This window comes from Herpailurus yagouaroundi, unplaced genomic scaffold (assembly GCF_014898765.1).
Source record: "Herpailurus yagouaroundi ecotype Mexico unplaced genomic scaffold, PumYag 160, whole genome shotgun sequence".
Lineage (NCBI taxonomy): Eukaryota > Metazoa > Chordata > Mammalia > Carnivora > Felidae > Herpailurus > Herpailurus yagouaroundi.
The window spans coordinates 30,233,200-30,245,903 of record NW_024412401.1 but is presented as its reverse complement, the minus strand read 5'-3'; the positions used below and the strand labels follow the sequence as shown (position 1 = coordinate 30,245,903).

The 12,704-nt window shown below is 41.3% G+C and overlaps 1 protein-coding gene across 3 annotated transcripts in view; it reads right to left on the bottom strand.

Annotated features, from left to right (window-relative positions):
- SLC44A1 (solute carrier family 44 member 1) overlaps nt 1–12,698 on the bottom strand; it is a 201,426-nt gene extending 188,728 nt beyond the window's left edge. For all 3 annotated transcript variants that reach the window (XM_040481879.1, XM_040481878.1, XM_040481877.1), the window contains exon 1: nt 12,596–12,698. In XM_040481879.1, the coding sequence (XP_040337813.1) occupies nt 12,596–12,631 (36 nt within the window). In that variant the 5' untranslated portion in view covers nt 12,632–12,698. The remainder of the gene's footprint in view (nt 1–12,595) is intronic.
- Between the last annotated feature and the right edge of the window lie 6 nt (nt 12,699–12,704).

Here is a 12,704-nt window from a genome sequence, read left to right as displayed (position 1 = left end):
CAGACTCTGCTCCAAACTGTCACCCCGGACCTCTAGTTTGGGGTGCATTGATTTAAAACCAACACCATCCCCTACACACACACACACACACTTTATTTTTTTTTCAATATATGAAATTTATTGTTAAACTGGTTTCCATACAACACCCAGTGCTCATCCCAAAAGGTGCCCTCCTCAATACCCATCACCCACCCTCCCCTCCCTCCCACCCCCCATCAACCCTCAGTTTGTTCTCAGTTTTTAAGAGTTTCTTATGCTTTGGCTCTCTCTCCCACTCTAACCTCTTTTTTTTTTCTTTTTTTTTTTTTCCTTCCCCTCCCCCATGGGTTTCTGTTAAGTTTCTCAGGATCCACATAAGAGTGAAAACATATGGTATCTGTCTTTCTCTGTATGGCTTGTTTCACTTAGCATCACACTCTTCAGTTCCATCCACGTTGCTACAAAGGGCCATATTTCATTCTTTCTCATTGCCACGTAGTACTCCATTGACACACACACAACTTTAAAGCGAGGGTAAACAGTACACGCAAACTCTGACTCTAGGTGACAGAAAAGTGGTGTCTGAGGTACATTTAAATAGTATTCTAATGTAGTAGTCTTCAGTCCAGCAGAGGAAAAGGAAAGTAGTGCAGTAGGAAATGTACATGCTTTGAACTCCTATAGGCTTTACTCTTGGGGGAACTTGGGCAAACTGCCTATGCTTTCGTGGCTTCAGCTTTCTAATCTGTAAAATGGGGCTAACACTGGTACCCCTCTGAGAGTTGTGAGAATAAAATGACATTTATTATGAGAGCAGATAGGGAATAAGCAGTCATTACTCATTCCCTAGTTGTCTGCCGTCCTTTTTCATGCCTTTTCCTTCCTCTCAGAGATCACCCATCCCAAAAGCATCTCTATGTATGCACATGACTTAAAGCATTATCTGAAATCCAGTTCTGGGTCTTCCATTGCCTATGGGAAATTGCTAGCTACATGGAGGTATCAAAACTCAGTTCACACAAAATTAAATCCATCTTTCCTTCCCCCACATACTACTCTCCATCTCTACTTAGGAGGCCTATCAATTATAATACCCTTCTTCCATTACATGGCATTCTAAACTGGTTTTATGAGGGCATACCCAGATAAGTCAGGAAAGTCTATCCTATGTCAATTCTATAGTATCTCTTCTGCTTCCCATTTGAGAAACACTGGTCCAAGTTAGTGAACAGCTTCCTGGGTGCCATCTGTTTCCCTTTCTCCCAATTCAAGCACAGGCAAGACTGTCAGATTAATCTTCCTTAAGTCACGCTAAAAAACCCCCCATGGCTGCCTATCTCCTTCGCCTTCAAATATTAATGCCTTCCCTACATGTAACATCTCTTCTGTCTACTCTACCCAGGTCTCTTTTCCATGTGGACATGGGACATGCAGTAAGTTACAGGCTTCCTTGTCTTTCTGTTCAAGGTGTTCCTTTCATTGGAATGCCCCCCCACCATTCTACTAAAATCTATCTACTCTCCCACTCTTTCTAAATCCCATTGTTCGGGGTACCTGGGTGGCTCAGTCATTTAAGTGTCCGACTTTGGCTCAGGTCATGATCTTGTGATTTGTGAGTTCGAGCTCCACATCGGGCTCTGCGCTGACAGCTCAGAGCCTGAAGCCTGCTTTGGATTCTGTGCCTCTCTCTCTGCCCTTTCCCTGCTCGTGCTGTTTCTCTGTCTCAAAAATAAGCAAACATTAATTAATTAATTAATTAAAAAAATCCCATCCTTCAAGGCTAGATCCAGGGTCATTTCAGGAAGCCCTCTCAACCAACTAGTCCATTCTTTCTTGATTTCCTCATTCCCTAAATTCCTAAGCACCCAATTTAGCCTCTCGTTATTATTGCTGTTTATTTCACCCTTAGCACTCACCTTCCTGACACAATTTAAAATTTCTGAAAGTCAGGGTCACTTTTCCAAAACCCAAAGAGGATTCTTTTTAGGGGAGGCTTAATGGATACAAGGACATCTGCCAGATTTAGTTTCCATTAATATCATAATGTCTGAGATATTTTCACAGATTGTGCAATTTGCTATAAGCCTATGAGATAGGTTTTATTATTGTTCCCATTCTACATCTAGGAAAAGTGAGGCACCAAATGTTAAAGAATGTGGCCCAAATAACCCAGCTGGTGACAGAGCTGAGATTCAAACACATGTCGTCAGGCTATGCAGTCCACACTCCACAATCAGTATAAGATGGTGTTCAATTCTATGGATTCTAACAGCCCTGTAGAGTAACACAACAGAAAGGATGTCTTACAAGGAAGGTAGAAGGCCACTTACACATTAAGGACGGGATCATTAAGGGCGGGATGGAAAATGAGACACATACAATAGTCTAAGTACAACTGAATTTTATACTAAAAAAGAAATTTTACACCAAAACTATTTTGCTTAAAATTAAACTCTTTTGCTATTATAAATAATGCTAAATGGAAAGATTCTTGCATATAGCATTTACTGTACGTTTAGATTGCTAAATAAGGGATGTCAACTGCTTTTTATGGCTTTTAATGTATGTCATCAATGTCCCAAGAGAGTCATTCCAATTTATTCAGCGAATCAATAAAGTACACTTGAGTCAAAACCACATGAGCAATTAATATTCTGTTAACTTTTACCAAAGTTGCAGGTGTAAGAGTGTCTCTGTGCTTTCAGTTAATTTGATTATCAGCAAAGTTGAACACATTTACATATTAGTTTACTATTTCCTCTTCTGTAAATGAGCTATTTGTTGCATTTTTTATGAGCTCTTTATATCATAGATATTCTAAAGAATGATGTGAATCTTCAGTTTTATTATTGTTTATACAAAAAAAAAATAAAGAAATTAAACAGGAGGGGGAAAAAGAAAGAAAAAAAGATACTCTTTTTTTCCTTCTCTATCCTCGCATATCCCACTCAGTATTATGACTCCTTAAGTGCATCAGGGAGGGGTGAGAAGAATAGGAAGGAAAAAGAAAATTTTGGGGAAGATACAGGAGTACCAAATAGAGATTAATACACACAGAAGTGAGAGGTTAGAAGAGGCAGAAAAGAAATTGAGAGCTACAGGGAAGAGGTTAAACTAACCCACAAGATTCTTTTGGGGATCACTAACTGTGAGAATATTAATTAGCTACTTAACCATGATCCCAACCTTAAATGGTCTTCTTTATCCTGAAGCTCAGAACAGGAAACAGGCAGTAGGGTGGGGGAAAGAGCTAGACGAGGACTTCCGTAGTGGCTGGAGCAGTATTACTGGGAGAACAGGAAGATAATTGTGTGACTTTCAGCTCTGAACTGTGAAAAGTCTTATAATGGAGCTATAAGCAAAATGTTAGGAAACACTGCAGAGGTGTGACTTTATAGGCAGAAGAAAAATAGCTAAACTATGTACCAGGTACTATTGGCGGACTGTGGAGTCACCATCTCCACCCTCCGCACCGCTGTTGGCGTTCTAATTTTGTTCTGGTGTTGCCCCGCCCTCCACTGGACTCAGGGAAATCCTGGTTAGTGTAAGCCAATTACAGGGTTCTTTGCCTCTCCCTTACTAGAAATTGTCTAGGGATGAGTATGCGGCCCTCTGTAACTTCTACTAAAGGAAAACCCCAGGAAGTTGTCAGCTCAGCAAAAGAAGGCAGAAAGAGCCACATGCATCTTGGAATCCTGAGGGCAAATAGGTGAGAAGTGGTCATCTTTAAAATTATTTAAAAAAAAAAAAAAAAAGCAAAGAAAACACTCAGGTCCTTGGTGGTGACATCATCAAGCCACTAAAGTAACCAACCCAGAAGCCACTGTACCTCTCACCTTATGTGAGATTAATCCTTTAATGTTTTAGCTATTTAGAGTTAAGGTTTCTTTATTTCTTACAGCTGAATCACTTTAAGAAGTTCATAATGAAAAATCTTACAGGATCATTATCATCACATGCTACAGAAAAAAAGCAAACTTTTATACCTTCACTGCTACTTCAACATCTAGAAACAACCATCTGTTTTCAATTTTTATTTTTGTTTGCTATTTTATTTTACATTATACAAATGTATCCAGAAATCAAACACTTACTGTTTAACAATTTTCAGTATATATGGCAACCTTAAATATTAGACTAAAAATGGCTCTTTTTAATAAGATTTTTATTTTATTTTTTCTGAGAGACAGAAAGAGAGCATGAACAGAGGAGCGGCAGAGAGAGAAAGATCCAAGCAGGCTCCATGTTGTCAGTGCAGAGCCCAATGTGGGGCTCGACTCATGAACCATGAGATCATGGCCTGATCTCATGGCAACCAAGAGAGGGACACTTAAACCTACTGAGCCACCCAGGCACCCCAGACTAAAAATGGCTTTTAAGAATTTCCTTACTAAATAAGTGTCTAAATAGTTGGTTGTAGGATGTTGTAGAGAACAGCTAAAAAGAGTAATATTATTTTCACACAAAAAATAAATTCCAGTGGTTTATCAATTGTTTTTTGAGTAAATCCTATTACACAACTGATATGAAATCAAAAAGAGTCTATCAAAGGAAAAAAAAAAAAAACTAAGGGGTGCCTGGGTGGCTCAGTTGGTTGAGCATCCGACTTCAGCTCAGGTCATGATCTCACAGTTCCATGACTTCGAGCCCCGCATTGGGCTTTGTGCTGACAGCTCACAGCCTGGAGCGTGCTTCAGAGTCTGTGTCTCCCTCTCTCTCTGCCCCTCCCCCGTTCATGCTCTGTCTCTCTCTGTCCCAAAAATAAATAAATGTTGAAAAAAATAAACATTAAAAAATAAAAATAAATAAGACCCCCCACCACCACTAAGTATATTAAAAGATACTGAAAAATGCAAATTACCTTCAAAAATCACCTTTTGAAAAGAGTACCAAGTTTGATACAATGCATAAATTCAACATTGGAGTATAATGCTATGCTATATTCCAAATACATGAGAAAACAAAAAGTACTAAAAGGGAAAAAATATTACCGTGCCAGAAACTTCAACCATTTCCAGAGTGAATTCCCACAGTAGAAATAACAATGCCTCTCTAATGACTGAAGTTTTCACCAGTCCAAACACTTTTTCTTTATAACACTACACATAAAGTCCCATCCATTTGTGCCTGCTATAAAAACGTCAGCACTGTAAATCCAACTGGTCCATTATTTGAGTGGACCAGTCTTTTCCCATCCACCTTGACCTAGGAATTTGCACCACACCTCTGTAAGTCTGCTTGCTTCACACCTGAGATATACACCTGCAACAAACAAGCCGCTTAAGAATGTTGCTGAAGATGCTGAGAACCTTCTTTGAAAGTATTTAACCCGTTAAAAAAAATTTTTTTTTTGAATTTTAAAACATCAGAATTACTAAGGTAGGAGTTCATGCACATCCATCCATGGAAGGAAAGAGAACGTTTGTTAATTTGTTCAAACATTCCCTGAGCACCTATCATGTACCAGGGACCAGCCTAGCATAGAGAATAACAGCAATGAACAAAACAGACATGGTCCTGCTCTTTGTCAGCTCAGTCTAGACCAGGGGTCAGCAAACATTTTCTGTAAAAGGCCACAGGGTAAATATTTACACTTGTGGGCCAGAAAGTCTCTGTCACAACTAACTACTCAAGCTTGCCATAGCATGAAGGCAGCCACAGACAATATATAAACGAATAAACGGGATCAGGTCCAAAAAAACTTTGGGACAGGGGCGCCTGAGTGGCCAAGTTGGTTAAGTTTCTGACTCTTGGTTTTGGCTCAGGTCATGATCTCGTGGCTTTGTGGGTTCAAGTCCCACATTGGGCTCTAATGTTGGCAGCAGAGCCTACCTGGGATTCTCTCTCTCCCTGCACCCACCCCCACCCCCACCCACTCATGCTATGCTGTCTCTGTATCTCTCAAAATAAGTAAATAAACTTAAAAAAAAAAAAACAGCTTTGTGGACAATTAAAAGTCAAATTTCATACAACTTTTACTAAATAAATTTATCATGGATTGACCTTTTTTATTAAATATATATTATACATATTTGCATATATATGCATAAATACATACACGCACACTATTTTGAGCATTCTTAGCTTGCAAGCCATATAAAAACAGGTCGTTGGCCTAATTTGGTCCATGGGCTATAGTTTTGCCAATGGACCAGACAATATCAACTGTATAATTATTTATTGCTTTAAGCACTCAAAGGGAAAATACATAAGGCTATGAGAATTTAATAAGGAGACATGGCATGGTTTGAAGCATCAAGGGAGGATTTTCCAAAGAACTGAACTGACTTTAAGGCTGGAAATTTAAAGGATGAGTAGCAGCCCGCCAAAGGCCAGGGAGAAAACGGTCTTCCAGACAAGTGAATAGCAGGTGGAAAAAGTCCTAAAAGGAGAAGGAATACAATCTACTGAAGAATCTGTGAGATTGGACCACAAAGAATAAGGAGAAACATGGCAGGAGAGCACAACGACACAGGGGAGACGGAGACCAGCCCACAAAGACTTTGTTGGCTAAGGTCAGAGATTCTGGCCTTTGTCCTAAAACCAACTGGAAACCATTAAAGGGTTTCAAGTAGCACAGGGACACAATCAGCTTTGGATTTTTTAAAGATCACTAAGACTGAAATATGGAGAAAAATTTGAAGGGAGCATGAATAATACATGGAGATCCAGGAGAGAGTTTCTGGCCAGAGATGACGGAGGCTTAGACTGTGGTGGTGGCGGTAGAATTTAGAAGGTAAAATAAGCAAAATGTGGTCACAAGATACGAAAGAATGACAGGTGGGCTCCTGCACGTCTCAGGTTTCCAGTTTCCACACCAGGATACTGGTATCATTCAGTGAACCAGAGATACTGAAAAAGACATGTGTATGTGTGCAGATTTTGAGTTCAGTTTCTGACATGCAGAGTTTGAGTTGCTTGTAAGATATTCTAGTGGAAATGCTAAGTAGTCCGTTGGATATTAGGATCAGAGGCCAGGGCAGAGTTTCTTCCAATTGAGTAATTCAGTTTGGGAATTGTCAGCATACAGATTGTAACTGAAACCATAAGAGGAGATGCAATTACCTAAAGAAAGGGTATGTTCACAGTGGTTTTCAACCTTGGCAGCACAGGAGAATTATCAGAGGAACTTTTAAAATTTTTGGTGCCCAGGCGGTGACCTTGAACCAATGAAATCAGAATCTCGGGGAGTAGGACCCAGGCATCACTGTTTTTTTAAAGTTCTCTAAGCGTTTCCAATGTACAGCTAAGGTTGCAAAGATAGGACTTAAAACATTAAGAATTAACTATACTACAGAAAGATCAAGAGATTAAGAGACTAGTTTCTAGTCCCAACTACCTGATAATGATTTTCTCTGACCTCAGAGTACTTCATAGCTCTAAATTATAGTTTAGCTCAACAGGAAAGTGAGATAATAGCACTGGTTTATCTCTACTATCCCCCAAAGTCCCAAAAATCGGGGCCAAAGTTACAAAATGGAAATATTTCTTTCTTCTTGGAAGGTAGGAGAGGAAGGGTAGAGGGATATATAGAAAAATAGCTATTAACCAATCACCAGTAGAATATACAATGTGTTGTTATAAATATCCTCCCAAGCCAATAACACTTCTAAATGATAGGATTAACACATCAAATAGTATTTGATAGTATTTGTCAAGTCTGAGAACATTCTAGCTAGACTAGTTTTGCTATATTATATGATGTTGTTCCACAGACAGGAACAGCAGGAAGTTCAAAATGGTGGCATGAATTCAACTTGGAAATTCCTTAATTCAAAATTTTACTGAGTGGATCTTTTCTAAAGATAGAGTGAGCTGCAATTTAAGATTTAGGAAGTGTGCATGTGAAAACTGAGAAACACAGGATTGCAATCCAGAAGACCAGGGTTAAAGTTTGGATCTGTTGCTCAGGAGCTCTGACTTCAACCAAGGTTTCCTAAACTCCAAGTCTCAATTTCCTTAGCTGTAAAATGAAAGTACAGTCAACTTCAGAGTTACCATAGAAATTAAAACTTGAAAATGGCTGTGGAAAATAGCTATACAAAAAGCATTACCATTTTTACAGTATTTTCCGATTTTGACATTCTTTGGTTTACATATTTTGAGGAGTGGATATCCTATACTAACAGCATAGTTAGTAAAGAAGAAGAAAAAGAAGAAGAAGAAAGAAGAAAAAACTGTCCTCATGCCATGACTTTTTTTTCTTTTGAGAGCAAGAGAGAGAGCATGAGCAGGGGAGGGGCAGAAAGAGGAGGGAGAGAGAATTCCAAGCAGGCTCCACACTGTCAGCATAGAGCCTGATGCGGGGCTCCAATTCACCAACAGTGAGATCATGACCTGAGCCAAAACCAAGAATTGGCCGTTTAACCGACTGAGCCACCCAGGTGCCCCTCCCGCCCCTCTCCCCCCCCCTCCCCCCCCCGCCATGACTTTTTTTTTTTATCCCGGTCAGACCAAGTCTGCTTTGCTGGACATATTTTAATGGAACAATTTAGTTTCTGTTAGGAAATCCCACTACACTCTTCAAATGCCATTTTTACCATCTGACTTTAAATTCCACAAAGCAGACAGAAACTACAGGGTTATTAAAATCTGTTAAGGAACAGTTAACATACTCAAAAGTTAACCAGTGTTAGTGAAGCACTTGACGGTTTTTCATCACTCCCCAGACAAGATGTAAGAGCTAGAGAAAGACAGTTAAATTTATAGCTCTCTATTTGAGGACCATGGAACACGACAGTAGACAAGTACAATTCCTCCTCAAGTCAGACAAGGGGTGGTTTGTTCAACCAGAAAGATTCTCCTCCATCCTTCTCACAATTTCTAAGGTTAGAACCAAAGGACACAGCACTTCAGAGCACTTGCAAAATCTCCTGGCCTCCGAAGCACTGCTGTGAGAAATAATGATCTAGCCATTAACGACAAAGACTTACAGCAATTTGCTAAGTAATCTTTGGAAAGCCTGCTTCATTCAAACTGGTTTGTCAATGGGAAAGAACATTTCATAAATCTGAAGATTTACAAGTGAACTTTGAAGTTTAACATTACAAGAATAGAAATTATGTCAGGTTATAACAGAACAAACGAATTATGGAGAGTTGGGAATAAATTTTAAGAGTCTTAGGGAAGATTAGTGCTTGTAAAAAGAAACTCAAGACTATCTCACTTTTATGTTCCCTTCAAAGAGATTTTTAGGCAAAGGCTATCAGGGGTTGGCTTGTTTTGAGCAGTTTCTAATATCTGCAAATAACTTGTAGTGGTCACTAATAAAAATCGTAATTAAGAGTTCTATAAGTCCTTGACTCCGTACATATTCTTAAGATTCTTAGATGTACGTACCTAATACAGCACAAATTATTTTGCCAATAATTTGTTCCTTCAGCAATGAAATGTAAGTTAGTATAGAATGTGACACTGCTTTGATCTAAATCCTAAAACAGGATAATTGTTTCGATGGCAAATTATGATATCCAGACACTGACAAGAAAATGGAAATAACACCAGGACAGATTACAAGAGATGAAACAGTTGGGAAGACCATAAACTCTTTTATGAGAGTCTACAACATAGCAAGGGACTATGAGGAAAAATAAATTACATTTCAAAAGCGAATCCCTACTACAAAAAGGAAACGCATTATATTTACATTGATAAAACCTGCCAGGGCTTTAAAATTGCTGACGATACCACTGAGAAAAGCTAAGCTGAACCGCAGAGTACCCCGAAGCACGTTGTTTTGATGTGCTATGCAGGTTATCATTAGAGTTTGCAGACAAGCTTTTTAAAGATGTTACAGCCACTGCTCCAACTAAAATATAGGCACTGAGCAGAGCACCAGGAGAAAAGGAAAAGCCTGCTCAATTTTGCAAACTGATGGTACCATTGATAGAGTAGGAAGGAATGTAGGAAAGGCAGGTCAATTTTAACTTAAACAGTTTAAATTTGAGCTTCAAAGAGGATGGCTTGGTGGAATCAGTCAACCAGCCCAAGGAAGTCAAACAGCACATGGGTCAGGGCTGGACTCATATTTAATGTTACTTGCCAGCCAGATGTTCAAATGTGTGTAGATACATTCTGTTTATTGACTACTGCTAAGCAACTATTCTGTACAAGGTATGGTGAGGCACTGCAATGGATACAAAGATGGAGAAAACAAAACAAAAGCAGTTCCTATACTCAAGAAGCTTACAATCCAGTAGAAAGGATGAAAGAAACACATTCTGCCTAAAAATACAATCAATCGAGGCCTCTAACACAGGTTCAAAGTGATGTGAAGTTGCATCCCTGTTTTGTTTCAACACAACATGGACAGACATGATATTATTCTAAAACCGAGGATACTCCTGAAAGGGGCGTTAAAATGCCAGCAGATTGGTAACATTTCACAAATGAAGAACAATGCCAAAATATCAAATTAAAAAAAAAAAATGACAAGCTCTTTGGCACAAAACCTGCTCCTCAATGCTCCACTGAACGCTACAAGTCCCTAAAGCTGAACTTAAAGGCATGTGACAGCTGCCAATTGGTTATAGGAATCTACAGGAAAAAAAAGAATGCACCCCTCAGGGTGCATGACATACATCTTGTCTGTAGAACATGGCATGAAGGAAGCAGTGGCTGCAAGAGGAGGAAACAGCAAAGAAAATGCATGTGACAGACAGCACTCCGAAAAGTAAGATGTGGAGCTAGCCAAATTCAAGACCTGTGATTAAAGCAGAGTTTTGGTCCAGCATCCATCCCTCCCAATTTTAACTGCTCAAGCCATCCATAAACTATCAATAATTTCCTGTCTTAAAGGCATTTCACCACCAAAAGAAGATGTAAAGTAACCCAGTGCTTAAAAGAAAACAGTATGAAAACACCTTTTTTGGCGAAAATAATATGTAAGTAAATGTTAAATGAATAGCACTCAACTAGATTCCCCCCTCCCCCAAAACTCCCTAACCAGTTGAAAGGTATTGTGTAATCCCACATCTTTAACTGTTAATATGAAAACCTTGGTTTATCGACCGCTCCTTCCTAACATCACTACATGTAGTTTTATTTGTTATTCCAAATGAATGGGAAGGTTTAACTACTAAACCAATCAGCCTGACCACGATCCTGGGCGGGTGGTGAGGGTGGAAAAAACACGGGTAAGCAAACACTCCAAAAAAGAACTGGACAAATAGGTTGGATACTTGATAAAACATAAATGTCCTCCATTCATCTGCAATTCTAGTCATTTTCTAACAGATCTCAGATTTTCAGAACAAGTATGCAGGTTATTTAAAACTGAGTTATATATAGTCATTTAGCAGCAGCAAAACACTTCTGGCATTACCACAGATGCTAGATCTCTGGAGGAATTTTTTTTTTCCAAACTATTATTTTTCTTCACCAAAAACCAACCAGCCTTTATTTCTAAAAACAAGAGCCCTTGTCTCCCCCAAAACAAACAAATCAAAGACCACAGTTAAATTCTACGCTAATGAAACTGTGAGATTACATCCCATGCATTGTCAGAGCCTATTTTTCATACACCACCACCAGACAGTTTGATGCAGTATTCCTGATTGCTTTTTATCGTATTTGTAAATACACTCACTAATCCACTAAATTAGGTAATTTACAAACAGGTCCTCTCAGTTATTAGTGGCCAGCAGTCAAGTTCTATTACATTTAATCCTTATACAGTTGTCTAAACATTTCCATCCAGGTTAAGGGCTCGGATCGGCAAAGGGAGAGGGAGGTTAGCGAAATTTGGATGGGGGCAGGGTAGACGCTGGGAGAAATCTCTGCATCTCAGCCCTCAGCGACAACATTCAGCCAGTGCCCACAGAAAAACTAAATTCGGCACCTCTTCCTCCTGTTACACTGGCAACAAAGAGGGAGTTTCCGTAACGCTCCCGTCACCCACCAGGTGCCCAATCTCCTTCCCAGCCTAGTCTCAGCGCTCCCGCAGGGGCCTCGGTGTGCGGAGAGGCCGCGGTGCCCGGGGTCAAGGCACAAAGGGGGGATGGGGTGCAAGGCGAGCGGGTTGGATCTGGGACGTGGGCCGCGTAAGGGCTCCCGGACTCGCTTAAAACAGTTGAACCTGGTGTCGGGGGCGGCGGGCAAGAGAAAGGGACAGAATACCTAATGGAGCAGAAACTGGAAAGGGGTGAAGAAGGGTGAAGAGCCCGTGCTGGAGGTACTCCGCCACGGAGCACAGAAAACAGCCGGTGGATGGGCAAAGGGGAGACTCCAAGGAGATGGGAAGAGAGGCGCAAGGCCCAGAAGACGAGGGAACCGGGTGCCACCTGGGGCAGAGAGGAGGCGCCTGTGTTGCTTCTACCTGCAGGCGGGCGGGACGGGCCGCTCAGGTGTGACTGGGAAGAGGAGGCCAAGTAGGAGACGCGCCAGGGAGAGAGCTGGGGGGCTTACTAGGGGCCGCGCAGAGGTGGCTGCGAGACGACAGCCGCGGAGCCAGCGCGGGGGCACCTGCGGGACAGGCGCAAGGGAGAGGCGGGGGCGGGGGTCTCCGGAGTGCAGGGTGGGCTGAGGGAGGCTCTCGGGCTGCGGGATGCAGCAGGCACCAGCTGCGTGGCGCGGGGGAGGCATCCGGGCGGGCGGCCGGGAGGAGGGAGCCCCTCACCTGCGCGGCGGAGGAGGCGGAGCTGCAGCAGCCCATGGCGGGGCCGGAGGAGCCCGGAGGCGGCGCCGGGCGCGCAGCTACGCCCCGGAGCCCCTCGGCATGCGAGCCG